The sequence below is a fragment of the Pipra filicauda genome, unplaced genomic scaffold (genome assembly GCF_003945595.2).
Source record: "Pipra filicauda isolate LSUMZ 115617 unplaced genomic scaffold, ASM394559v2 scaffold562_size295421_pilon, whole genome shotgun sequence".
In the NCBI taxonomy this organism is placed as follows: domain Eukaryota; kingdom Metazoa; phylum Chordata; class Aves; order Passeriformes; family Pipridae; genus Pipra; species Pipra filicauda.
In genome coordinates this window covers 152,053-178,357 of record NW_024104712.1, presented here as the reverse complement: position 1 = coordinate 178,357, position 26,305 = coordinate 152,053, and the positions used below count along the sequence as shown (strand labels likewise).

Sequence of the window (26,305 nt, the reverse complement as noted above, 5' to 3'; positions counted from 1 at the left end):
ACACTTTCACAGCATATCAGTGATATCTCAACCAGCACTGTAGTCAGAATGAATACAAAACCCCTCTATCAAACCATTAGTGCCATTTTGTGCCCATTTTTTTCTTTGGTAACTTTAATCAGAGCATTCATTCAATCCAGCCAGGTCCTTCTCAACTTCTGAATTCTAAAAGCAACCACAGTAGAGATTCAAACAGCTTCCGAGATGTAGAGACACTCTGGCAGTCTTGCCTACAGCTTCTACATTCCACTTTTTAATCAATGCAATGCAAGTTCTTTCCCTATATGGACTAAGTAGTGTATCTCAAACTGTAAGAAACCAAATTTTTCTATATATTCTTACAAATTTCCCCAAACGTCTCTGATGAATCTTGAAACACAGTAAGATTCCAAAGTTGGTGTTAGAAAGCAAGTGAGCAAATAAAGTCCTGACTGAACAAGGTCACTTGGCCTTACCCGTGTGTATTTATTGAAGTTCTGCAAGATTTCCCAGCCCCAGTCTTGATATTTCTTATCACCAGTGAATCTGTACATATAAAAAAGGCTTTCCACAGTCTCTGGTCGCAGTAAGTTGTGCCTGTCTGCGGGCTGCAAGAGAAAAAAAAGGCAAGAGTACTTCAGACAGGGAATTTCCTCAAGGACACATGCAGGGAGAAAGATAATGATTCCCATCTACTTCTAAGAGTTTGGTATGTATAACTCAGCTTCTAAATACACTATCAGGGTAATTAAAACCAAAGCCTAGGGTACAGCTAGAAGGCAAGGCAGCAAAGGAATTAACTGCTCCACAACAGACCCCATCTCCAATATCTGACCAGGAGTTCAACAGCAGAACAGAGCTACAGAGGAATCATGGAACTGGAGTTCAGGCCAGCTATCTGCTCACCTTGATTTCCACATCTTTGTGGCCCTTCTGCGCATGGAGGTTGAAATGTACGATCTCCGGGCTCAGGCCTGTCTCTACTTGAGCGTACATCTGGTAGCAGGTTTCTATAAGGGCTTCAGCCAACTTCATATGATCAGCATCCAGTCCATTGTGGGCTCCTAGTGCCAAAGTACCCGGCAAGAAGCAAACCAAGTGATCCTGCACGACAAGACAACTCTTACTGCAGAGAAGTTATGCATCAAACAGGTATTTGTGTGTGTGTGTGTGTGCGTGCATCTCTGTCTGTCTGGGTTTATTCTTTCTCTTCTTCAAGACACATTTCTGGTACCTACAACTTGAGGAAAAGTTTTTAACAATCTAATGTAATGCAGCATGAGGCAAGCAGCATTACTAGAGAAATCATTAAATTGGAAAACATCCCAGACTCTGTTTCTATGACAAGTTTCTGGAAAAAAGGTCTCAGGTCAGGGTGAGGGGGAGGAGACTGTCTTTTGGTTTACCAGAAGCATACAATACGTTCCATATCAGCTCATCCAGGGAGTCAGCAGAACCACCTAAAGGTTTGGTTGTCCTCATTCTGGGGCTAGTCCACCACTGATATAAGACTGTAAGAACTGCAGATTGATGTCACATATGGGATTTAAAATGATTCTTAATCATAATTCTTTAAAATCATTCTTTCATTCAGAATGAAAGTTCAGGTCTCATCATCCAAAAAGATAGTAAAACCATTCTGATGCCCCTGTATGAACCTTCAAAAGCTTTGTCCAGTCCTAAAGGAAAGCTGAGGGTTGCAAAGGTAAACATAAACATAAGAGCCAAACATTCCCCACTTTTCCAGCTGGCCAGGGCAAGAGACCTGTCCAGCCTTTCAACAAGTAATAATATATTAAATACCAAAATTCTAACTCCCTGGAACAGAAGAAAGTGTACTGACACATGGAGATGCCTAAGCCAAATCTATCTGTCTCAATTCAATTCTGTCCCATCTTGGGATGGAGCAGCCCCCTCTACCCAGACTCTGGTGTCACTCACAGCAGGTTTGGAGAGCTTTTGGGAAATTCAGATCCAAGAACATGCTGAAAACTAGACCTGAGGATCTAAAAAATATACATCAGGAAACCAAACAAGTAATAGAATTCATTAAAGCTCACTTCAGGTACTGAAAAAGATAAGGCTACACATACATTAGTAATACATCACTTACATTAGTAATACATCACTTGCCTCTAAGACAAGCCACACGCACGTACCATACCTGCACTTGCATGAGATTTTTAACGTTTGCATGAGATCTTTAACTGCAAGATAAAATGCACTTTAAAGAGTATGGATGCATATATTAAGAGCAGGGAGTTAGGATTAATCAATTTTCCCCTCAGCAAACAGCATACTGTTTTACTCAAGAACCCTACAGTAGGAAAAGAAAAAAAAGTCATGAATGGACAGAAGCCTCCAAAATTATCAGATTTTTTTTTTTTAATCCCATAACACAATATTAGATCACCACCTTCTTTTGAAGGCAAATCTGAAAAGCCGGGTGTGTGAGTGTCCACATATATTTTTGAATTATGGAAAGTGAATAATACATGAAATAGGCAGCTTCAGACACTGGAATTTCATGACCAAAAAAAACAGAAGAAAAAAAGAGAAAGAAAATTAGAAAATTTAACTCCAGCACCACAATGTTCAATCTTAGAGGAAAATAAATAGGTTTACTAGAATAACTCAAAGAGAAGGCCCCTGGTTTGCACATGCAGTTAGTATGTACAAAGCAGTTACTCAGCACTGCCATCACACTGGAGAGACAGATGTGTACGTATATATAGTCTGGGGTGTTGGTTTTTTGTTGGTTTAGGGTGGTGGTTTTTTCCTTTAAAGAGGGAAAAGCTTTGCATTTGCCTGGCCATGTGTTGGGTTTTATTTAAATTTTGTCATGATTTTCTGTTTTCTTTTGTTGTTTTTTTTAAATGCAATTGTATTTCTTACCATCTTGGCACTGAAATGGCCATGAGCAAGCTCTCCTACAAAAGTAAGCTTCTTGGGGGCTGATCTCTGAAGAAGATGCTTTTTTACCCCTTCTATGGCTCTCATATAGTCTTCCAACAGCCTGTGAATTAAAATCATTCCCAGTTGGTTCATGTACACACAATCAAAACATATTTCATTATAGCTGATCACCACAATCCTTTAGGAGACTGTTATTTTGGTCTAAAGAATAATATTTAACTAAATGTGAAAACTGACAAAAAAACCCTCAAAGTCACCATTAACTGGACGTTAATTGGTTGTTGCTACCATGTAGCAATACTCTAAAAAGTAAACCCTTATTTATGTATTAAAGAAAACATCCCCAACTGTTTCTAGGCAATAGCCAAAAATTATTTCAAAAATCCTTGGAAGTAAAGTAATTGAAATCACAGAAAATCTAGCTGGGAAGGACCTCATGGAGGTCTCTACTTCATCCCTCTGCTCTGAGGCAGATTCAGTTACATCAGGTTGCCTGAGGTTTTATCCAAGCAATTTTTTAGTACCTTCATCCAAAGATGCAGCAGTATCTCCATCCAAGATGGAGACTCAAAGACTTGGAGGAATCTTTTCCAATTGACCTCTCTCATTGTGAAACATTGTTTCACAGTATTTAATTTGATTTTCCTTTGTTTCCAAGAACTTTCATGTGGAAAACAACCTGTTGTTTTCCATTGCAAGGCTCACAAAATGCCATTGTGGTCCCAAAAACACTGATTCTCCATTTACAGTGAGGTAAAGCTTGCAAAAAGCAGTGAGAAAACTTTGTTTGTAGAAAGGCATTTGCTCTGATACAAAGAAAAGCCTCTAAGAGACATGTTGTCACTCTCTCTGTATTAAACCCCTCAAAATTAACAAGTCCAACATAATTAGCTCATAATGCAGACAAAAACTGCTGGGTTTTTTGTCTTGTTTTGGAGGAAACCTTCTTTTTCAACATCTTTAATTCCTCTGCTCCTTGTAAAGTTTCTCTTCCACTTTTGCAGTGCAGACAAAAGAAACATATGAGACTTAAAGAGGGACTTTTTACTAGAGCATGTAGTGATAGAGAAAGGGGCTTTACATTGAAAGTAAGTAGGTTTATACTGGATATTAGGAAGAAATTCTTCCCTGTCGGGGTGGTGAGGCGCTGGCACAGGTTGCCCAGAGAAGCTGTGACTGCCCTATCCCTGGAAGCATTCAGGGCCAGGTTGGATGGGGCTTGGAGCAACCTGGGATAGTGGAAGGTATTCCTGCCCACAGAATGAGATGAGCTTTAAGGTCCCTTCAAACCCAAACCAGTCTGTGATTCTGTAATTAAAGCAAAGATTTACACAGACATCAAACTTCAGTCTCCTTTTGCCCTTCACTAACAAAAGCAGAGCAAACACAGACATTGCTGGTGAAAGGAAGTATCAGCAGTATTTCAGAAGTGTCTAATTATGCTCCATATCTACAGCAAAGACTTAATTTTCATCTCCTGCTGTCACACTCCTTATATCTGATGAGCTGAGGAAGAAAAGCTTTCTATGGAGAAGGAGTTTTGAGACTAAGCCTAACTCTCCTACTGGTTTTACATGAAGTTACCACAGGTCCCTCTTGCTGCTTAGCTTGCTTTTAAAAACAGCGATATGTTTACTTGACTCTTGGGCACATACGTTATTTTTCTTTAAGCAGCAAACTCACTACAACAAAACAGCTCACCTAATTCTAACACCGATATGAGAAGTGGAAAGAACTTACTCGTTTTCTTTTTTCCCACCCTGAATCCACTGCTTGAGCAGATATTCATAGTAGCTGTCAGCTCTGGCTCCCAGAGTGTAGACCCCCAGGTGCGTGAACTGCCCGCTGTTGGTGTTGATGAACATAGGCACGAGGCCATCATTTTTCCCTGAGAGTGTGTGAACGTGCTTCATCACCTCATCTACAGCTTTCTACAAGAAAGAAAATGGCAAACATTTTAACAAATCTCTAACTTTTCTTACCTAAATTAGCATCAGGGACATAAAGTTCAGCTCAAGCAATATTTCAATACAGGATTTCAAACTTTTGGACTCTCAAAACATAATGTTCTGGGTACATTTAAGTACTCTGAAATAATTATAACTGTTTCCTTTCCTTCAAGGTAAGCCCACTCGAAAGCCAGTACTATGGGACAGGACTATGATCTGATTTACTCAGCTTTACAAAGTAGAAGTCCAGCTAAAATAACAACTACATGAATCATGCAATAGCTACAGCTTCCTTAAATAACTGCATTCTTCAAAACTGAGCTGTGGATACAGTTCAAAACAATAAAAGACATCAGCAAACAAAAAGAAAAGTGGAAAATATTATTTTCTCTGAAATTACTCTTCCCTATACTGTGACCTGCTCTCAGACTCTTATCTAGTGAGTCATATTTTAGTTCCTTGGATGGCAACAATACAGTTTTTTTCTTTGCGTATAGATAATGGCATCAAGAAACCACACTCAGAATTTTTTATTTTTTTTAACTAAAAGCCGTTTCTGAGAAAGAAAAATAATTATTCATCTCCAGTACTACTTTTAGGTATTCAATAAAATAATCAGGACATTTTGTTTATTTTTCTTTCCTCATTTAGAGTTTCACAACTTATTTATTGTAACTTAGAGACTCCAGAGACCACTACTGATAAGAGTCGGTGGTGGAGCTGCAGGGAGGTGGAAAAAGAAAGAGACATCAACTTATTCTTCCATACCTGAAACTTCTCATCTCCAGTGAGACGAGAGAGCTCCCTAAACTCCAGCTGAATGCTGGTCACCTCTGCCACAGTGCTATCGGATGTCCAGCGAGGAGGATGTGCAGTGCCCCGGCCAATGTTGACATCAGAATACGGTATCTTGGAGGGGGTCTTGAATGCTGGCATAAGCCTGTTCCCAATGTCTTTCTAGAGAAACCCCATAAGCACAGGACAAAGCAACAAACAAAACAAAAAATAAATATACACTCTCACCCCATTAGATTTTCTTCACCAAGCAGACAGAAAAAGACAGAACAGCAGCTTAGTTTTAGATGGTGCAAGCAATTAAAGAATTAAAAAGGTCATCAACTTATTCATAGTAATGAGCAGTTTCCACCTTGTCCCTAGCACTGCAGGCCTCATCTGAGGCTGCAATCCCTATGCCACATGACGCAAGTCTGCAGCCACTAACTGCATCTAGTTAATCTGAAGAGGTGGCTGACGCTGTTAAGACACACAGAGAGGGAATCAAAAGACAATTATTACCCTTTGCCAAGCATTTATTTCTTCCTTTGTTTCATGAACTTTATTACAGTCAGCCATTCATCAGCAGAAGAGCAGGCATACAAGGATAAGTGCTAAACACAGCCAGGCTCTGAGGTCATCCAAAGAGCAAAGAAAGGTGCAGGCTTAAAAGCTTTCCCACCACTTTAAATATGAAATTCTTAAAAAACATTTAACTTTCTGAGAAATTTTCCCTCAACTTTGTCCAGTATGGAATACATAACCCAGTTTCATTTGTAAGGCCTGTCACTCACAGCTTTTTCCAGGAAAAGGCTATCTCCAGAGAGGTGGTAGGTGCTCAGCAAGCCGCCCAGGATACGGATAGTGCTCTCAAACAGGTTCACATCCACATTTTTATCAAATACTAAATCATTTGCTACCCATTTTCTTGCTTCTTCAAATTCTGCAAAATATAAAAGGTAGTTCATTTATGAACTTCTGGAATGTTCAAACAACTAGAGATATGAGTATTCCATATATCCCAGACACTTATTTATATCTGTCTACAGAGGTGATCATTTTAGGTGGAAAACTAAAGTGAAGAGCACATCCTGGCTTAATTCTTATTCAGCACACACCACAGATGCATACAGAAGAAATATCCACCAAAATAGAAAGTTCTTAATAGTCTAAGAAAAGAAGGTATAGAGGAAGTCTTTATTTAAAAAATCCAGAAATTTAAGTCTTTCAAATCCATCTATTTGACTTGTCAGACAGTTAGTTACACTTTCACAGAGCCTTCTGTTTTCAATTAAATCTTCAGCTAAAGCTATTATCTACCAAGACAACAGACAACATATTCAGTTAACAGCCATTAACACCTTTAGCCTAGCAATGTCCTGGGGAGCCTGCTTCCTGCCTCAGCACTTAATACACAAAATCCCGACAGGTTGCAATTTTTTTCTCTAGAAACAAAAATGGTTGTTTATGACACTACTAATTTAAAAAAAAGAACGTAAAAAGAAAGCCATTTTAGATTCATCAGCCAGCTTAGCAGCAGCTCTGCGTCGGCAGAGCGTCTATCTCCATGGTGCACGTGAGTCAGCTCAGCCTCCAATTGTGAGGGCTGGGATATCTCGAACAATCTCACAGCCTCCAGAAATTCCTTCTTGAGAGAAGCAGCAGCACAACCAGTTTCCCAGAAATTGAAGGCATTTCACAGAAGATAAACTCTAAAGCAAAAGGATGCCTCTGTGCCCTCTGGTCTTGGATGCTGAGCAGATTAAGAACCACAGAAAATCTCCCAGACAGATGTTAGGGCTATTAGCAGCAGAACAGCAAAGGCAGAGTCCTCTGCCACAGAAGCTTTTGCATTCATCAGCTAATAAAAAAGATTGGCAGCCTCAAAGAAAACTTTGATTTACATAGCATTTGTTATTCAGAAGATACCTCAGGAGCTTTCTAAGGCAACCAGCAGAACTGCTATAAAATATGAAGAACTCCTCACCAAGAACCCCTTTTCAGCACATCTAAATTACTAATAATTTATTTTAAAAGTTTTATTCAATTCGCAATTAATTTTTTAGGGAAAAAAAAGAGCAACACACTGATAACTTGATGAAACTTCAATATAGCCTGCTGAGGCCTAGGGCTGCACACACATGACATATTAAACCAAACGAAAATTCTACTTTATGCAAACTTCAATGGTAGAAGAGAGAGAACCATGAAGGACTGAGTATTTATTGTTCTCTTACTAGCAGTTCTGTTCTTTCTATCTCAACAGAAAAAGCTGCATGATTAATAAAAGTTTACAAAGGAGGCTATCTACCAAGGTTAAATAAATACAGTTCCAGAAATTTTTAAATAACACTAAAAGCCCTGCACCACCAAAAAAAAAAAAAAAAAAAAGCCAAACACACAACAAAAAATTTCTCTTAAATACCGATTAAGCATTTAAGTTTTTTGCAACAGAATTGCAAAAATTTTGGCTTGGTTTTTAAAATCTGTTTTAAAGTAAGTCATTTTCAGAGTATCTCTCAAAAATACAGACAGAAGAGCAATTCAGGAAGAAGGTATTGAGTGCTCCCTTTCTCCACCCATGGATTCCTTACAGATATATCCACTGCGTCTCTTGTTGTATATAACCACGGAATATTCTTTTTCTGGCTCAAAATTCTACTGCAAGAAAAACACTGTCCTTTAATCTAGTTGGAGTTTTTAAAAAATATTTTATACATATTTATGTGTGTGTATGTATATGTATGTGCGTACATATATATATATATATATATATATATATATAATTTTTACCCACACAGGAAAGTTAAACTTACTGGTCACACGTAAAAAATGTTCCCCTCAAAGACCTCTGAACATGCACTGCCTGGATATAATATAAGGAATTATTTTAGAGGGAAACAAACGGAGGAGGAAAAAAAGTTACCTTCTTTTAAGCCTAAAATCCACATGGTATCCAAGGCATCAATTAAGGTAAGCCCAAGTCCAAACCACTCACTGTAGGACTTGGACAAAGGCTTCAGCTCATCGTGGCCCCAGGCAAAATCCTTGTACCCTCTCCAGGCATGGCGGAAGGCTTCGATCACAGCCAGCTGCCGCTCATTTATGGGCACTGCAAAGGAAAACAGCACCTTGCTCAGGACTTCTGCAGGGCATTATGCAGCTATACCAAGCACCATTTTGCTGCATTCTACCCAAAATTAACTTTCTTCCAAACGAACTGATCCGTGCAACGGAAAAACCATCCTCATTATTCTTTTCAGGACAGAATAACCAGTCAGTTGTTTCTGGTCAGCAATTCAGCCAGGTGGAAAAAGAGATATCTCTCCCTGGCAACAAAATTGTCACTTCTTCAAATAAAACATTAAAATAATCACATGTACAGTTGTAGATGATTATCACTAAAGCTCAAAGAGCTGAAGTCAGGAAATACCAAATTAAGATCCACAGTAATTCAGCTGCCAAATACGTATGCTTAACAATACAATCCTCAACTGATCCAACACACACCATTTTTTCTTCATCTTCCCTCTTTTATTCATTGCTTTCTGTTAAATTTAAAACCACTTCTATAAAATGAATGTCTTTTGAACTTTTCTTTTAATACCAAAAGAGGAAGAAAATTTACACTTTTTGTCTTGGCAAAGCCATGTCTTTCTCCATAATTCTACTGATATTTGCTTGCAATTTGCCATCACATGAATTTTATGTTACACATCCACCATGGAAAATTTCAAGCCCATTAGCTGAAATTTTTCAAAATTGTAAACAAAGACTTCTAGAGTGGGAAACACCAAGCAGCAAAGCTAACCCCATAAATATTCAGCTAGCGAAAGTGCAAATACATCACACTGAAATACGCCATGTTTATCACACCAGAACTTCCTTGTTGAACCCAGGAGAAGGAACAACAGGTTCTTCGCTCCACAAGGGCAGCAACTTCAAAAACAACTTCTGAAGCTTTCTGGTGAGCCTTAAAAACAGTTCAGTTTAGTTCAGGGAGGAAGTCACTTTCCCTGTATTTGGAGAACAAAAGGAAAACCACTGCTGAAAAAGGAAGCTGTCTCTTTCACAACCTCTCTCCTTAGATTATCCTATCCTGAAATATGTGCCTCGTCCCAGAGACTATAATTCAAAGACTTTCAGATTCTGAAGGCTAACGAGCATGAAGACTGCCATGGTGGAGTAAGGACACTGAAAGGCTTGCATGTTTTAGGTAAGTAATCTTTCCTAAACTTTTTGTTTCCTTTAATTACAATAAATAAAATACATGTGCATGGGGAAAATTCGCACAATTTCAACCATAGAAGCGAACAGAAATAAAGGTATAATTAACTGTACTATTTACCTGGTTCCTTCTGGTCTTCAGCCTCCACAGATGAAGGTTTTTCTGGTTCCTTTATTTTACTGGATGGAGGTTCAGTGTTTTGGTCAGGTTCTATCACTGCTCCTCTCCAGCTGCAAATACAAGGGACTGTAATTAAGACTTATTTTGGTCACAGAAAGTCATGTGAATGAATGGGATTTATCTCTGCATTTCCTTTTTCTCATGATACTTTGATAAAAAAAAAGTTGGATTTTGTGTCAAGGATCAAAATAACTGTGTTGTCCACTAGATAAGTTTTCTGTTCAAAGAAAGAAATTTGCACCAGAGAAATTTTGCTGTATTAAGAAATGTGTCTTACAAGCTCTTGGAATTTCATTAAACATCTTGGCAATGGAATTTAATAAAAAACACCCGAGAATGCTGCATTACAAGTAATTTGTTATCTACCGACTCTGAAATGGCCACACCAGCCACTAACACTAAATAGTACCACACAAATGATGATCACCAAAAAATCACGAAGAAGCACAAAGGACGAGCTGCTCAAAGTATGGGCTTTGCTATCATGGGGTCACAAGCCTTCCCTGCCACCACAGATGCATAAATCAGTTCTACAGGTTTTTGTGAAAAACCTCATGAAGGAAAAGTCTTTCAGGATGGACTTCAAGCGAAGTTCATATCAAGATCAAACAATCTCGATCGTACCACTTAATATACAGATATGTTGCCTTTGAGCTCATTGATATGCTTCCTAAAGGAACTAGGCTTACAGGACCTTTAAAGTTTATATTGTTTACAGTCAGCATATCTTCTGACTTAGATAATCCCATATTTCATGTCTTACTTTCATTCTTTAAATTTGTAACTAGTCTTCAGTAAGCTTTCCTTGCTATCCTAAATTCTCCTGTTACCAGCTGCTTAATTCTATGAGTTACAGCACAGGCAGAAGCACAGCAATATAACACTTTCAGACAACACCAACAGCCAAAATGTTGAGGCAGGCACAGTTCTGATGTTACGATCAGCTCAGCTGAGCCAGTGCTGAACAGGACACAAACACATAAAAATCCCAAACCTAGTGTTCCAAATCTGAAGAATATCTGCTGAACTTTTAGTAGTCTTTTCTATACCCATGTTACATTCCTTCAGTTATTCCCAAATCAAACCACTTAAATCAATATCATCTTGGGAAACAACTTGGTATAACTACAACCACAGCAGCACAGACCCTTTACAAAAGATACTACTAGATGTGTATAAGGGGTCTCTGAATTGTAGGAGAAATTGTTTATAAGAAAGGAGTAAGCACATTGTGTACAGTCACATACACACAGCTACTTACACATCTGTGGTTTCTGTCAGTTTAGCCTGGGCTCACTGTGGCACCAATCCCTAATCAGTACTGACACTGCTATCATTTTCCAAGCCTGGGCTAGGACAAAGACACTTGTAGCAGCACTACTGTACCGATACCAGTACATTAATATTTATTACAACAAACAGAAGAAACCTCTGGACACCAAGAATCCTCCTGAACATTAAGAGCATCTAAGTGCATTAGAAATACAGCCAGCCTCGCAGGGCTCCAAATCCTCTGCAGCTGTGTGATGCAAAAAGTAAAATCAGAGAAGCTGCACATTCATTGAAATGAAATCTGTCAGCCTAGCAATATCAGCAGTTATCAGGCCAGGCTCGAGAACAAATACAAGAAAGAAAACCACCTCAGACACAAAAACAAAAAGCCCTTACAATTATCACTCCAATACTCAATGGATGTTGGTGGAGAGGGGAAACACTGTAGCTTGCTTGAAACATTTCTACCTGATAATGGATTTCTCCGTTTTCTCTCCTTTATCAGTCTGGACTGGCCCTTCTACAGCCCTGATGGTACTGTGTCGGGTCTTCAGCCTTGTGTCCCTCTGTGGTGCCTTGATCTGAAGATTGGAAGGACCACGATGAACATGAGGTGGGTTTGGCTGCTTCTGGGAGAAGAAAAAAAAATATGTGCTTGGTATGTTATAAAGATGGTAAAATTTCAAACCATAAGTCAACGATATTCACTCAACAACATTAAATAATGCTTCAGATAAATCTTATTTTGCTATCATATCAGCAGGCAAGTTCTGCCTTGAATGGAAAGTATGCTAAAGACCTAATGCACTAATCCACAGTCAGTTGATGTTCCTTTCCCGTTGCATCTCCCACAAACATAACCCTTCAAACACTCCTAACATCTGCTCTGCCTGCTGCTATTTCTCAAGCTCTCAGAAAAGCTGCTCCGATTCACTGTGACATCAACTGCATTCATGTCTCCTATTCAGCCACGACTCCAGGCTCCTCACAACAGTGAGACTGATGCCCAGAGCACTCTCAAGTCAAAACAAATTAATTACAGAGTGAAGCCTCAAGTAAGAGGTCACTGTGACCTAAAATCCTGGCACTCCCTGGCAGAGCAATGAATAATAAATAGCATACAGAACACTTAAATGAAAAAGATAAAGCAAGAAATGCTACACCAAAGCCCTTCCTGAAAGGCCAGCATTCCACCCAGAGTAGACTTTTTTTTGCAAGTTCTAACTCCTTTCTCCACAACTGTTGGAACCAAGCACTATTTGCAGCCTTCACAAGTTCTTTGGTAGCTTTATAAAACTCATTTCTTCTCTCAGTACCTGCGGCGAAAGCTCAGGGTAGTCTCCACGGTTGGCATCTGCTTTCTGGGGTGCTGGTAGAACAGCTGGATTTGCCAGCTTTACTCCAGGAATTTCTTGTTCTGTTCTCTGATCATCTAATGGCTTGTTTGTTAGACCTAGACACACAAAACTGCTCAGCACAAAGAATCAACACTTCAGGCTGCAGCTAGAAATTTATAATTTGCTGCATTCACATAGTGGATGCACCTCCAAAAAGTGCATTCCCAAAACATTGATAAACACACACTAATAGTTAAATACAAGTGTATTTTGGTATTAATCCTCTCCCTAATATACAAAAGGGCTGCTAAAAGGCACTTTTTTTTTTTTCAGTTTCTCAATACAGGCAGTAAGATAATATCAAAGCTAAATGTGCTTAAGTATTGTACAAATGCTTGGATTTTCTAATCTGATGGGCAGTCAAAACCAAGAGAGGATTATCTTATTCTACTGGTTAGGTTTGGGCTACCAATATCTAAATACAAACAGAATAAACAGCCACCAAATCTTAATCAACTGTCATGGTTTAGGAATGGTACTCCCAAATTCAGTACCCTCACCGAGACCCTCCAAAACCACACTGCCGCTCTCTGCTCCCCTGTTTTCTCCTCCCACTTCCCACTGCATCGGGGGATGGAGTTGAGAATTGGAGGTAAGGGAAAGGTTGAGATAAGAACAATTAACTGGAAACAACAATGAGATAAGAAAATTAACAGTAACAGCAATAATTTTAATAACAAAATAGTCCCTTCCCCACCCCCCAATGACACAACATGGTGTAGAATAACATCCAAGCCTCAGCCACAACCCCTCATGGCTACTGCAAAAAATTATTGCTGTCCTGGCCGGAACCAGGACACACACACAGGTACCTATGTACCTACACAACTTTTCTTGACCCTATTCATGGCCAAGATTTCTTCACCCTGCACATTATCCATGCCTACCTCTATACCATCCAACTATATACATATATAAATGTACAGAAGTACAGGTATAAATTCCATAGTCAAAGACCATCCTTCTAAGATGTCTGTTGAGTTCATTTAGTCCAGGGTTCTATCCGTCCTTATGTCTTCCAGGGCAGGAAGACCTGCTGTCAGTTGGTTCAAGCTGTATCAGGAGCTCACAACTGGTGTATTTAGAGCAGTCTGCCCTCACTGTCCATGGTGGTTATGGCACACAGTGGCAACGTCATTCAGCAACCAATATCATACAATTCAACATTACAGACTGTGCTCACCCAAAAATCAAATCCCCTCGAGGGACACATTGTGTTTCCCCATCCCTATGCATTACCCACCAAGTGCACCCAGGTCCTCGATCAAAAACAATCCGACGGATGGGTTTGCGTTTGCTTGAAGCAGGATTAATCCAAATTATCTTCCCTAACACATTCTGCATATGTGCCACAGGGACTTTATCACCTTTTACAGTATGTGGAGGTTTTGATTGGATAGGCCCAGCTAGACTGGTAGAGAGAGAGGTGTTAACTAACCAGGTGGCCTTCATTAAATGCAAATCCCAATGTTTGAAGGTCCCACCACCCATTACTTTCAATGTGGTTTTTAACAGTCCGTTGTACAATTCATGCACCAGAGGTTGGTGCATGATAGGAAATATGATACATCCACTCCATTCCATGCTCTCTGGCCCAGGGGTCTATGAGGCTGTTTTTGAAATGAGTTCCATTGTCCAACTCAATTCTCTCTGGGGGCCATGTCACCACATGACTTGCTTTTCCAGGCCCAGGATGGTGTTCCAGGCAGTGGTGTGAGGCACAGGGTGTGTCTGCAGCCATCCAGTGGTTGTTTCCACCACTGTCAGCATGTGGCACTTGCCTTGGTGGGTTTGTAGGAGTGTGACGTGATCAATTTGCCAGGCCTCTCCATATTTATATTTTGACCATTGCCTCCCACATCAGAGACTTTACTCACTTGGTCCTGCTTGACTGCAGCGCATGTTTCACAGTTACGGATAACCTGGGAGATGATGTCCATGGCTAAGTCCACCCTTCGATCACGAGCCCATCTGGATGTTGCACCTCTCCCCTGATGACCTGAAGGGTCATGGGCCCACTGATCCAGAAGTAATTTCCCCTTGCGTTACCAGTCCAGAGCCACCTAAGACACTTAAATCTTGGCAGCCTGATCCACCTGTCTGTTGTGATGTTCTTCAGTAGCCCGACTCTTGGGTACTTGTGTATCTTACATGATGTATTTTAACAGCCAACTACTCTACCTGGGCACAGTTGCCCCAGTTCAGCAGCCCAGATGGGTTTCCCTCTGTGCTGCCAACCGGTCTTTTTCCACAGGTCCAGGCACCCCCCAGAGAATTTGCCACAACCCACGAGTCAGTGTAGAGGTCGAGCACTGGCCATTTCTCTTGTTCAGTGATATCTCAAGTCAGCTGGATGGCCTTCAACTCTGCAACCTGACTTGATCCACCTTGTCCCTCAAAAGCTTCTGTGACCTGCCGCACAGGACTCCACATGGCAGCTTTCCATTTTCAGTATGTCCCTTCAATACAGCAGGAACCGTCAGTGAAGAAAGCGTGTCTCCTTTCATTTTCTGGTAGCTGATTATATGGTGGGGCCTCCTCAGCACGTGTCACCTTTTCATCCTCTGATGATGACAGTCTGAAATTTTCCCCTTCAGGCCAATTACTGATGACCTCCAAGATCTCTGGGTAATTGGGGTCTCCTATTTGAGCTTGCTGTGTGATCAGAGCAATTCACTTCATGTGGCATCAGTGGCATGATGTGTGTAAGGGACTTTCCCGTTGAACACTCAGCCCAGCACTGGCAGTTGGGGTGCCAGGAGGAGCTGTGCTTCAGTGCCAATCACTTCTGAAGTGGATCAAACTCCTTCAGAAGCTGCTAGGATCTCTTTTTCAGTTGGGGTGTAGCAGACCTCAGATCCTTTGTATCCCCAGCTCCAGAACCCTGGGGGTTGTCCTGGAGTCTCCCCAGGTACTTTTTGCCAGAGACTCCAGGAAGGGCCATTCTCCCCAGCTGCGGTGTAGAACACATTTTTCACATCTTGTTCTGTCCTGACTGACCTCAGGCCTACTACATGAGCAACCTCCTGTTTAATTCGGTCAAAAGGTTGTTGTTCAGGGTCCCACTTGAAATGGTTTTTCTTCCAGGTCAAAAGATAGAGAGGGCTGACAATCTGACTGTAATCTGGAATATGCATCCTCCAAAAACCCGCAGCGCCCAGGAAAGCCTGCATTTCCTTCTTGCTGGTGGCTGAGGACACAGCTGGTATTTCGTTGACCACATCCACTGAAATCTCACAATGCCCATCTTGCCATTTTACCCTCACAAACTTAATTTCCTGGGCAGGTCCCTTGACCTTACTTTGTTTTATGGCAAAACCGGCCTTCAGGAGGATGGATTATCTTCTCCCCTTTCTCAAGAACTTCCTCTGCTGTGATGATGCCATCAATGTATTGCAAATGTTCTGGAGCCTCACCCTTTTCCAGTGCAGTCTGGATCAGTCCATAGAATCATAGAATCATAGAATCGATTGGGTTGGAAAAGACCTCCGAGATCATCGAGTCCAACCCTTGTCCAAATCCAGTCCATTTACTAGATCATGGCACTCAGTGCCACGTCCAATCTGCGTTTAAAAATCTCCAGGGACGGTGAATCCGCCACCTCTCTGGGCAGCCCATTCCAATGCCTGATTACTCTCTCTGTAAAGAATTTTCTCCTGATATCCAACTTAAATTTCCCCTGGCGGAGCTTAAGCCCGTGCCCCCTTGTCCTATTGCTGAGTGCCTGAGAGAAGAGACCAACCCCCACCTGGCTAGAACTTCCCTTCAGGTAGTTATAGACGGCGATGAGGTCACCTCTGAGCCTCCTCTTCTCCAGGCTAAACAACCCCAGCTCCCTCAGCCTCTCCCCATAGGACTTATGCTCCAGTCCCTTCACCAGCCTTGTTGCTCTTCTCTGGACCCGCTCCAGCACCTCAATATCCTTTCTGAACTGAGGGGCCCAGAACTGAACACAATACTCAAGGTGTGGCCTCACCAACGCAGAGTACAGGGGAAGGATCACTTCCCTGGTCCTGCTGGCCACGCTATTTTTGATACAGGACAAGATCCCATTGGCCTTCTTGGCCACCTGGGCACACTGTTGGCTCATGTTGAGCTTCCTGTCAATTAGTACCCCCAGGTCCCTTTCTGCCTGGCTGCTTTCCAGCCACTCTGTGCCCAGCCTGTAGCGCTGCAGGGGGTTGTTGTGGCCAAAGTGCAGGACCCGGCACTTGGCTTTATTGAACTTCATCCCATTGGAATCAGCCCATCTCTCAAGTCTATCCAGATCCCTCTGCAGAGCCCTCCTGCCTTCCAGCAGGTCGACACTCCCTCCCAATTTGGTGTCATCAGCAAATTTGCTGATGATGGACTCAATCCCCTCATCTAAATCATCAGTAAAGATGTTAAACAGGACTGGACCCAACACAGACCCCTGGGGAACACCACTAGTGACCGGCCACCAGCTGGATGCAGCTCCATTCACCAGCACTCTCCGGGCCCGACCCTCCAGCCAGCTCCTAATCCAGGAGAGGATACACTTGTCCAAGCCATGGGCTACCAGCTTTTCCAGTCCATGCAAATAGTGAGGTTGTGTTTCCATCCCTGGGGCAGAGGCTGAGTGTTTCTGTCCTCTTCCAAATTCCCTGGTCAGTGCCCCCATCCTGGGACAGGGATCCCAGTTGCTTGGCTTCACTGCCGTCTAGTTTCCTATTGTGGGCCGCAAAAGCCCAGCACCAGAGTAACCAGGTCACCAGGGGCTCACCTGACTAGCAGCCGAAATCTTTTCACGCATCTCACAGGTCACCCAAGGATGGGGATCGGGTGATTATCTCTGGCCCTGCCTCTTCCTCCTGTTCTGAGGGCCCTACTTCCTCTTCATGCCTCACTAAGCAAACTGATTTGGTTTTGGATTTTTTCTCATGTATAGGGGCAACTGCTACTGGCATGGGTTGTTCCTTTGGCTCAGCTGCAGTCTGAGTGGTCACTGTGGCTGTTGCTCTGCTTTCCTCCTCCTCCCCCTGAGGGTGCTGTCTGGTGATGAGAGTGTCTCAAACAGTAGCCAGGGCCTAACACACTGCAATAAGTTGCTCCTTTCTGGAGTTGCCACAGCATTCTCCTTTCAAATATTCTGCCACTTTATCAGGGTGCGGTAGCTGTTCAGGGGTGAACTTCCAAACCATTGCAGCAGAGAATTTCCCCAAAAGCTGGCCCATTTTCTCCCACATTCCATGCCACTCATGACTAGCCACCCTCGGGGCAGACCTCTGAATGACCTTCCTAGAAATCTCTTTGACTCTAAACATGGTGTGGACTGCACTGAGGACACCTGGCAGACTTGGCAACAAGAACATGCTTTCCTTAACATCCAAAGGAATTCAAAAATCTCAAAAGCTGTTGTAACAGGCCCGAAGGAGGAAAGGGGGGTGAAAGGCTGGGGAAAATCATCCTCCCCTGTTCCCCACACAGAATGGGTATGATTATTACTGGACTCCCAAAGGTAGTGCTCAAGGTATGGTAGGAGAGCAACACTGAACACATATCCCAAATGACCCTCGTTGCCCTTGATGTTATCATGTCATAAACTGAAAACCCACACTACAGCAACAAAGCAATCCTGATCCCTCTCCCTGCTCTGAAGAAGATCCCCACAAGGAGCACATAGAGGAATATATACAGGGTTAGGTACCACAACCATGTGAACAGACCAAGCAACACCATGACCAGTGGTTCTGTACCTAATATAACAAATGCTTAGATCAAACTTGTTTTCAACCTGCTCTGGGCAGATCTGTTGTTACCTCAGCACTTTGTGCCTCACACTGGGCACCAACTAGAGCTGTTATGGTTTAGCAATGGTATTCCCCAACTCAGTGCCCCCAACAAGGCTCTTCAAACCCACACTGCCGCTCTCAGAGTCCCTTCACCACCACCACCACCACCACCACCACTCCCCCACTGCCCCTGTTCCCCCACCCTTCTGCCCCCAGCAATGAAGTGAGGTTGTACAGAATAACATCTGGGCCCTAGCCACGCCCCCTCCCGGCTACTGCAAAAATTTAACCCTGTCCTGCTCAAAACCAGGACATCAACTAAAATAAAACGTTGCTCTAGCCAAGCTAAACAAAGAAAAGAGATATGAAAAATATTTCTGATTAAGAATTAAGTCATTGAAACTTCACATAAAATTATCTCACACCTGTGCTTTAATGAATACACCCAGGCACTGTCAATAGAAATTAAAACTGGTTATAAGAAATACAATTTCCTAACTAACACCTCACAGGCAATTCGAGCTGTACAGAACACATACTTTTCCATGCTTCTCCCATGCTTGTGTACGAAATGACTCCACAGACTGCCAAGAAGGCAAACAGGAAGAGAATGACACTCCGCTGGAGTCGGGACAGCTGCTTCCATTTCTTTAGGAGAGAAAAGAAGTGAGAGGAAGAACATTTAGCACGACATTAAGAGTCTACTCAGTTAAAAATTAACAGTTAAAAATTAACTCTTACCGGTTCACTCAGATTAAGAAACACAAAACCCAGTACGTTTAATTTTACCCTGTTTCCAAATGCAGATATCCATTGCTTATTTTCTTTGATGACAGAGAAAACAGGAATCTAACCAGCTAGCATGTGGCACAGCAAGCTCACAGAAATATCAGAGGCACTTGCTGCAAGAACCTCAGAACCTGCCGAATGCCAAGGATCCCACAGAGCTTCAACTACAGCTGACTTTCATCACAACCTGCACTGCCTAACCTGAGATCTCCATCTGCAGATGCCCCGATGTCAACTGGGAAATCAGCCAAAAGCCTCTTTCCTCCTGGCTGGGGAGGTACTGCGCAGTGCATATGCAAAATAAGAACAGAAGCAAGTGGTAGGAAAACTAAAAATGTTACTGCAGCAAAGAAGAAAGGCTCAAAATAAGCTGAGCACCAGTCACTGGATAGGTCACGGGTTCAATCCCCGTACGGGCCATTCACTTCAAGAGTTGGACTCAATGATCCTTGTGGGTCCCTTCCAACTCAGAATATTCTGCCAATCTGTGAAAGAGAAGCCAGGCATCCTGCCTCTGATAAACATGGGAACTGTCACACAGAACAGGTCCCGCACCACACAGAAAGTCACCGACCTGCAGCAGCATGAAAATGAAGTAAAATACCACAACAACGAACAAGACAAATCCACAACGTTTCCAAGTTTAATCCTGGGCAAAAATCTATTGTTGAAACTGAAGTATAGGCAACAATCACTAAAAATCAGAGAGCAAATGGTATATTAGCATGAGAGAGGCTTATGTACGTTAACCTGTATTTACAGAGAGAACAAGTTGGAGTTAAACATTAACTGCTAAAGTACCATTGTTACTTTTCCAAAAGTCCCATTGACATTCACTAATATTGGTTTTGGCATACAGAGAGCAAACTTAAGTTTCCAATGATACACTCAGGAATAATCCTTCCTACCAACCACATGACACCCCATAGCACTTCCCACAGTCCTCATCCTCTTAGCAACAGCCAGTCAGAACTGTCGATGTGCTCACACTGCGAGCCCCATAGCACATAAAGTTTCCTGTTTTCCTCCTGCTCTCTTGGCAGTACAGGAATCCTGCACACCCTTCCCTGTGCACACTGCAAGATGCCAGTCCCACTCTGTCATCTTTTGCTCTACCTGCACGGCAAACCATATCACCATCTCCCTGCTGCAGAAGGATGCTTGAAAACCGGCAGCCTTGTGATTCCTCAAGGTAGGACAAGAAAAGAGGGATTGACTATGGTATCTTGGGACAGGCAGGAATGAGGCACAAGAACACATGAGGGTATCTACCACCATCTTATTGGTTTTTTGTTCCCAAAGAATAAGGATAAAGTAAAGGGTGAAATGAAGGACCCACATTTCTCAAGTTGGTAATAAAAGAGAACTGTGAGAATGTGTCCCTAAACAAGATCTTCAAATGCTTCATCTGACAACCTGTAAATCCTCTGTAGGTGACTATTCATCATCTGTAACAAAGGTTATCGAGTCCTTTTGACTCACTCTTTCTCATATAAGACTCTCCGGGCCCAAGACTCCCACTCCCAGTAAAGCTCCCTACCCACAAGCAGACAAGATGGTCATTTCCCCAGAGCTCTGCCAGGGGACCCCTCTCGTCACACAGAAAGCAGAACTGTCCCCTTTACTCTCCCAGGGCAGAAGACAGGGCGCCTCCTTCAAGCCTTAAAACAGGGAACAGAGGCACGGAGACCAAATCTCACCCCACTCATTCGTGTCCACAGAGCGCAGCACTGCCCTCCAAATGCCCACTATCAGAGCACAGGATTTTACAGTATTCCCCCCCGCCCCCCCAGCTTTGTTCGTGAAAATTAAGACATGACGTGGAGCTCCCTCCGCCAACCCGCGCCCCACACCCCCCTACCCGGCGCGGAGCAGCCCCTGACAGCAGAGCCGAGCCCAGGGCCGCCCCGGGGCGCACAGCCACGGCCCCAGCCCAGCTCGGAACGGGGTGGGCCAAGGCAGGTCCCTCATGGCAGTGCAGCTGCACCCAAGCGCAGGGACATCCCGATCGCCCGGCCCAACAGCGCTCCCTCATCGTCAGGTGCCCCCCGCACCCAGCCCGGGGTGCCCGCGGTACCGCACAGCTCCCCGCGCGGCTCTCACCCGCCAGCAGGAGCGCCGCCGCCAGGCCTTGCTGTTGTTGTAGCCGCCAGCCCCGACCGTCTCCTCTGGGCCGAGACTGACGGAGATGAAGTCCCGGCGCGGTGGCCCCGCGGCGGCGGCGGCGGCGGCGGCTCCCGCATACATAGCGGCGCCTCAGGGGCCGCCGGCCGCCATCGCACCGCGGGACGGAGCGGCCGCTTCCGGGAACCGCTTCCGGTGCCGCTCTGGCGGCGGCGCGTCCGCGCTCGATGGCACCGGGGCGGGGCGCGACCGAATGGCACCTCCCGCCCCCCTCACGGGTTCCCCCTTCGGGCCAGGGCTGCGCGGATTTGGTCCTTGTCTCTCGCTGTCCCTGCGCTCCCCGCCGAGCCGGGCCCTGGCTAGGAGGACGGCAGATGCCGGGGCAGGCAGTGAGGAAAGGAGAGTGTGGGAACCCTCGCTGTTCCTCGATGTGGTGAGATTACGCCGTTGAGACCGTTCACAGAAACACTGGCATGGGAGCACGAGAAATGAAAACGTGCACGTGGGAGGTTCTGAGGAAAATCAACTCAACACTTGGCCCGCAAGCTCCCATCAGCCGAGCCCGGGAAGGTGCAGCTCCCATGGGGAGGCCCAACCCAGCAGCACGGGGCACTGTGGCCCCACACGAGGGGACACGGACACCGCTGCTCCTCCTGCTAGGGAGCACAGCCAAGGGAAACCCAAACTGCTGCTAACTCCGAGAGGACGGGGAAGAGCTGTCTCATGTCATCATCGGCTGCCACTGAGAACCCGAGACAGTTTTACAGCAAGCCATGCAGGAACACGGGCCTGAGAGGAGACGACCGGAATCTATGAGAGGATGTATGTGAGTGGGTGAAAAGCAACTTAAGCAGTTGTACAAATAAACCCTTCCATGAGACCTGGCACTGAATTTTTGTACTCAGCAGGATGCACTCATCCCACAGCTGCTCCTCCACAGACCTCCAACCTGTGCAAATAGTTCCCTGCATCTTCCCTGAGGAGGAGGGGTGTTATCAGTGGGAGTATGGAAGAGCATTGTTTAGTGATGTACACGTTCACAGCCAAAGCGTGACCAGGTTTGTAATAACCATTACTTCTGTCTCAGGTTCCTAGTCCCAACAGGAAGAGAGTGGCATTGAAGCAGCTGCTCTAACTCCTGGCGCTGAATTCACCTCCAGCTGTGCCTAACTGGCACGTTAGCGTGCATCATTTGCCCCTTTACATTTGGAATCCACCTCACACTAGATATCCAGATAAAACTGAGACTTTTGTGTTTTCTGAGCATTTCATGATTAAGAAAACTAAGCAAGCAAAAATTCTGGTAAATATGAACACTGCATAAACAAGCACGGGTACAATTTAAGATGCCTGAAGCACGCATTCATTTTTAGTATTCATTTTCCTACCACAGGAAACTACTGATTCATGTAGCTTAAAAACACATTAAACCCACCAGCAGCCTTTGCAGGGGTGTCAAGAGAGAAACATGGGGGGAATAGGTAAGAAAGGAAGATCTGACATTTGCTGGGTTCAGCACTAAACCCCCAAAACAGGACAATATGCCATTTGTGACACATTACGAACTTCCCCTACAGATTGTGCTATAAATAGAGCCCTGTTTAAGATGTCTGTCACTGTGCAGCAAAGCAAAATTTGCATTCCAGCAAGTGCTCAGCTGGGAGAGCCTGACTCAGAGCCAGATCACTCAAATTGACTTGAAATAAGACAAACAACCACCACCCACAATTAAACTCCCTTCCATGAGTAAACTGAGCTGAAAAGCTTGGAAAAAATAAACAGGATTGAAGACAAGAACACAATCCTCTGTTTTCTGATGAAAAATAGATGCCACAGTGTCAAACTCCTTCAGGAATCACCCTCTGCTCAGTCCCACATCCCCCATAATCTGAAGCATGGACACTGCTGCCTCCAGCCGTACCACTGGTGACACTGTCTGTCCTGCAGCTGTGGTGACAACACCCACGACATGTAGGGACAAAGACAACAAGGGTATTTTCCTCACAGACAAGAAACACAGACAGACACATAGAAATCACAGTAACATCTTTATTGTAAAAATGCTTAGATGTCCAGAAGTTTCTGAAGTACTACAGGACTTCCCTTTGTTTCGGGTACTTTTTTCATTTTATAATGCATACAAAGACTTCGTTACATACTGGACAGATTTCTTTTTTTAAAAGTTCTCTCAAAATTCTTTCTATGTTCCAGTTTAAAATGTGAAGAGTCACAGAGAAAAAAAAAGCCCAACAAACAAAGCATTCAACATTCTAATACAGCTTTTCCTTGAAAACAACCTTGAAACCCGTGTCAGCAGCTCTGTGTACACAGGAAGTGAAGCTTCAAAAGAGAAAGTACTTTACGAAGAGCAAAAGAAATCTTTATAGCACAGTGCAGCGTAAAACAAGCGTGTGCCAGAATTGCTGAGCAATACTCACAAAGGATACAACACAACTTCTTCTCGGACATAAAACTTGACCGACAGGAATGGAATGTACCACAGAAACACTGTGCAAAAAGACTACAGAACTGAGTGTCATGACAAATGCTTCATTTATACTAAATGAGAATTACTGGCTGCACATGCCAGCTGAGGTAATTAGAACTGTCATTAGCTGGTCTGCATGTGTGAAAGGCTCGTTACTCAAGTTCATGCAGAAACACTTTATAACCAAAAACTCTGATATTAACATTTAGATGCTTTCTTTGGAAAACTTGAGCCTACTTACAAACTGTATTTATTCTCAAAGCCATTTTTATACTTACTCAACATTCTAAATAGAGCTTCACATCAGGAATTGCAGAAAGCCATGGAAGTTATTTATGCTTAATGAAATATCATCAGCAATTCCTTAGTAGAAGCTGATGCACTAAATAACATTGCAGATGAAACATCTTCCTCACTACCTTTCCTAGCACCAGGTTTAGTGGAAACGTATAGAGTGCTCCTGAAGCAAAGACCAGCCACCGCCCTCACCAAGGCTGAAATGACTCAGGTTTGCTCAGCGCAGGTTCTGCAGCAGGTGAGCATGAGCTTCCCGGGACAGCGTCCAAAGGCTGAACAGGAACAATCACTGGTGGATCACGGCCATCCTGGGATCCCTTGGCCAGGACTGAGTTCACATGCTACATATGTTCTGACAATTAACATCCTTCATTAGCTAACACTTATCTTTACATGATGTTTAGTAATGTATTTAAAAGGAAGGCATTTAAGGAATTATTTCCTAAGTGAAAGAGTGCTGGAAAACCCCCTGGGCAGAAAATGCAGAAGCAAGGCTGGTGTTTTACTGTGTGCCCTGGTGATGCTGAGAGTAAGCCTTTTTTTTTTTTTTTGTGGGTAAGCATTAAATTCTACCATCGGGATTTGTTCCTTTTACTACTGAGAGAGCCCCGTCTCAGGATATGGTATACATTAAACAGGAAATGGAAAGGAAAACAAATGTTTGTTATAGCTAGGAAGAGCAGAGGGTTGTGAAAAAAAATTCTCATCAACTTTTTTTTTTTTTTAATTAAAAAAACCCAGGTCACTACAGCTGTCGGAAGCAATCAGTCCAAGCAAGACACCAGCAAGCCCAGATGCAAAACTAGTCTGACTGCTTTGGAGTCCAAACCTCAAGCAATGCTTAGGCACAGCAACATCCCTACATACAGCAGACTCTGTATGATCTGCTTAGAGGATGCAGCTGCTGAATTGGATCTTCTGATCATCACAGGATTAGGGAAAAGATGTATCACTGCAGAGAAAGGCCTCAGTACCCACAGTCCTTCCTAACTTTTCAGGATGGGGCCTCAAACTGATTGCAGCTGTGCACATAATTTAGAAACAAAACCAAAACAAAAAACCCACCACCCAGCACAAACAAAAAACCTAACAATGCACTGAAGAGATTTAATCTTCTTGGAAGCAAAGCTGATTTATTAGGCCCTGGCTGGCTCTTTTCCATATTCATGTGCCCAGCAAATAAGAAATATAAGACATGTTTAACACCTGGAAGGTGTTAATCCTCACTCACATCCAAGTGTACAAAACAGACTGAGGTAAGAGGCCCAGCTTTCAAAGTTACCAAACAGAACTGGGAAGCATGAATATGTGTGTAAACACAACTGCTGCAAGGATTTGGCATCAATCAGACACTGCAAAGCGATTTTTTTTTTTTATAATGCACTTCATAGCTGACATTTTAGTAATGTCAGTTCTCATAATGGCTCTGAAAAACGGATATCTGATGAGGGGGAAAGGCTTCCCTCTTCAAGAATTTTCAAGCATTTCCACCTTGGTTTCATCGAGTACAAAGGGAGAAGGGAAGTCTTTGTTCTTCATGTACACCTCCAGACCCTGAGAACGTGTGAGAACAGTATTGTTAGGCTGCAAATGCATCAGACTGGTCACCTATTTTTAAGTCTTCAAAGAATGACTGAGAAAGGTCATGGGAAGGACAAACAACAGCAACAGTTTCTCCAGTGATGGAAAGGGTTTCAGCCCCAAGCCTGGGGTTCATGAAGGAGTGGCACCAACAAACCGTAAAACACCATCTCAGAAACTAGCTTCCTGGGGAGGGGCAGGCATGGGAAGGTGTTCTTAGCTAAAATTAGAATAATCCTAGCAAAGGGAAGTCATCTTAAATTGCCTTGTATTCATTTTGTTCTCAGAAGGTATCAATTGCAACAAGGTTGCTACGTGCACATGTTGAGGAATACACTTGGTGCAGGTCGCTGTTGCAAGTTAATACATTTGGAAACCTAGCAAAAGTGTAAAGTTTCACGAACACCCTTCCCCACAGTGACGACATAATCCTCCTGCAGTCCACTGTTTCACTCCGTCTGTCCACCACAGGGAAGATCCTCTTCTCACTACTACAGGTTTCTCAGGATCAATTATTTTCAGAGGGACAAACTTGAGAAATTTTTCCCTAAAGCCAATGCACATATCTCACTTCACAG

General features: G+C 43.4%; 1 protein-coding gene across 5 annotated transcripts in view; it reads right to left on the bottom strand.

Moving 5' to 3' along the window:
* Window positions 1-26,305, bottom strand: part of UAP1L1 (UDP-N-acetylglucosamine pyrophosphorylase 1 like 1) — a 48,067-nt gene that overhangs the window by 6,173 nt on the left and 15,589 nt on the right. For 2 of the 5 annotated variants that reach the window (XM_039387446.1, XM_039387448.1), the window contains exons 9-19: window positions 18,988-19,096; window positions 12,615-12,751; window positions 11,767-11,927; window positions 9,967-10,076; window positions 8,545-8,730; window positions 6,413-6,561; window positions 5,613-5,801; window positions 4,636-4,826; window positions 2,875-2,995; window positions 886-1,083; window positions 456-587 (exon numbers count right to left, since the gene is read on the bottom strand). In XM_039387446.1, the coding sequence (XP_039243380.1) occupies window positions 456-587; window positions 886-1,083; window positions 2,875-2,995; window positions 4,636-4,826; window positions 5,613-5,801; window positions 6,413-6,561; window positions 8,545-8,730; window positions 9,967-10,076; window positions 11,767-11,927; window positions 12,615-12,751; window positions 18,988-19,096 (1,683 nt within the window). Of the gene's footprint in view, window positions 1-455; window positions 588-885; window positions 1,084-2,874; window positions 2,996-4,635; window positions 4,827-5,612; window positions 5,802-6,412; window positions 6,562-8,544; window positions 8,731-9,966; window positions 10,077-11,766; window positions 11,928-12,614; window positions 12,752-18,987; window positions 19,097-21,340; window positions 21,521-23,390; window positions 25,701-26,305 lie in introns of those variants that run through there. The other 3 variants (XM_027720419.2, XM_039387447.1, XM_027720423.2) reach the window with 3 other exon arrangements.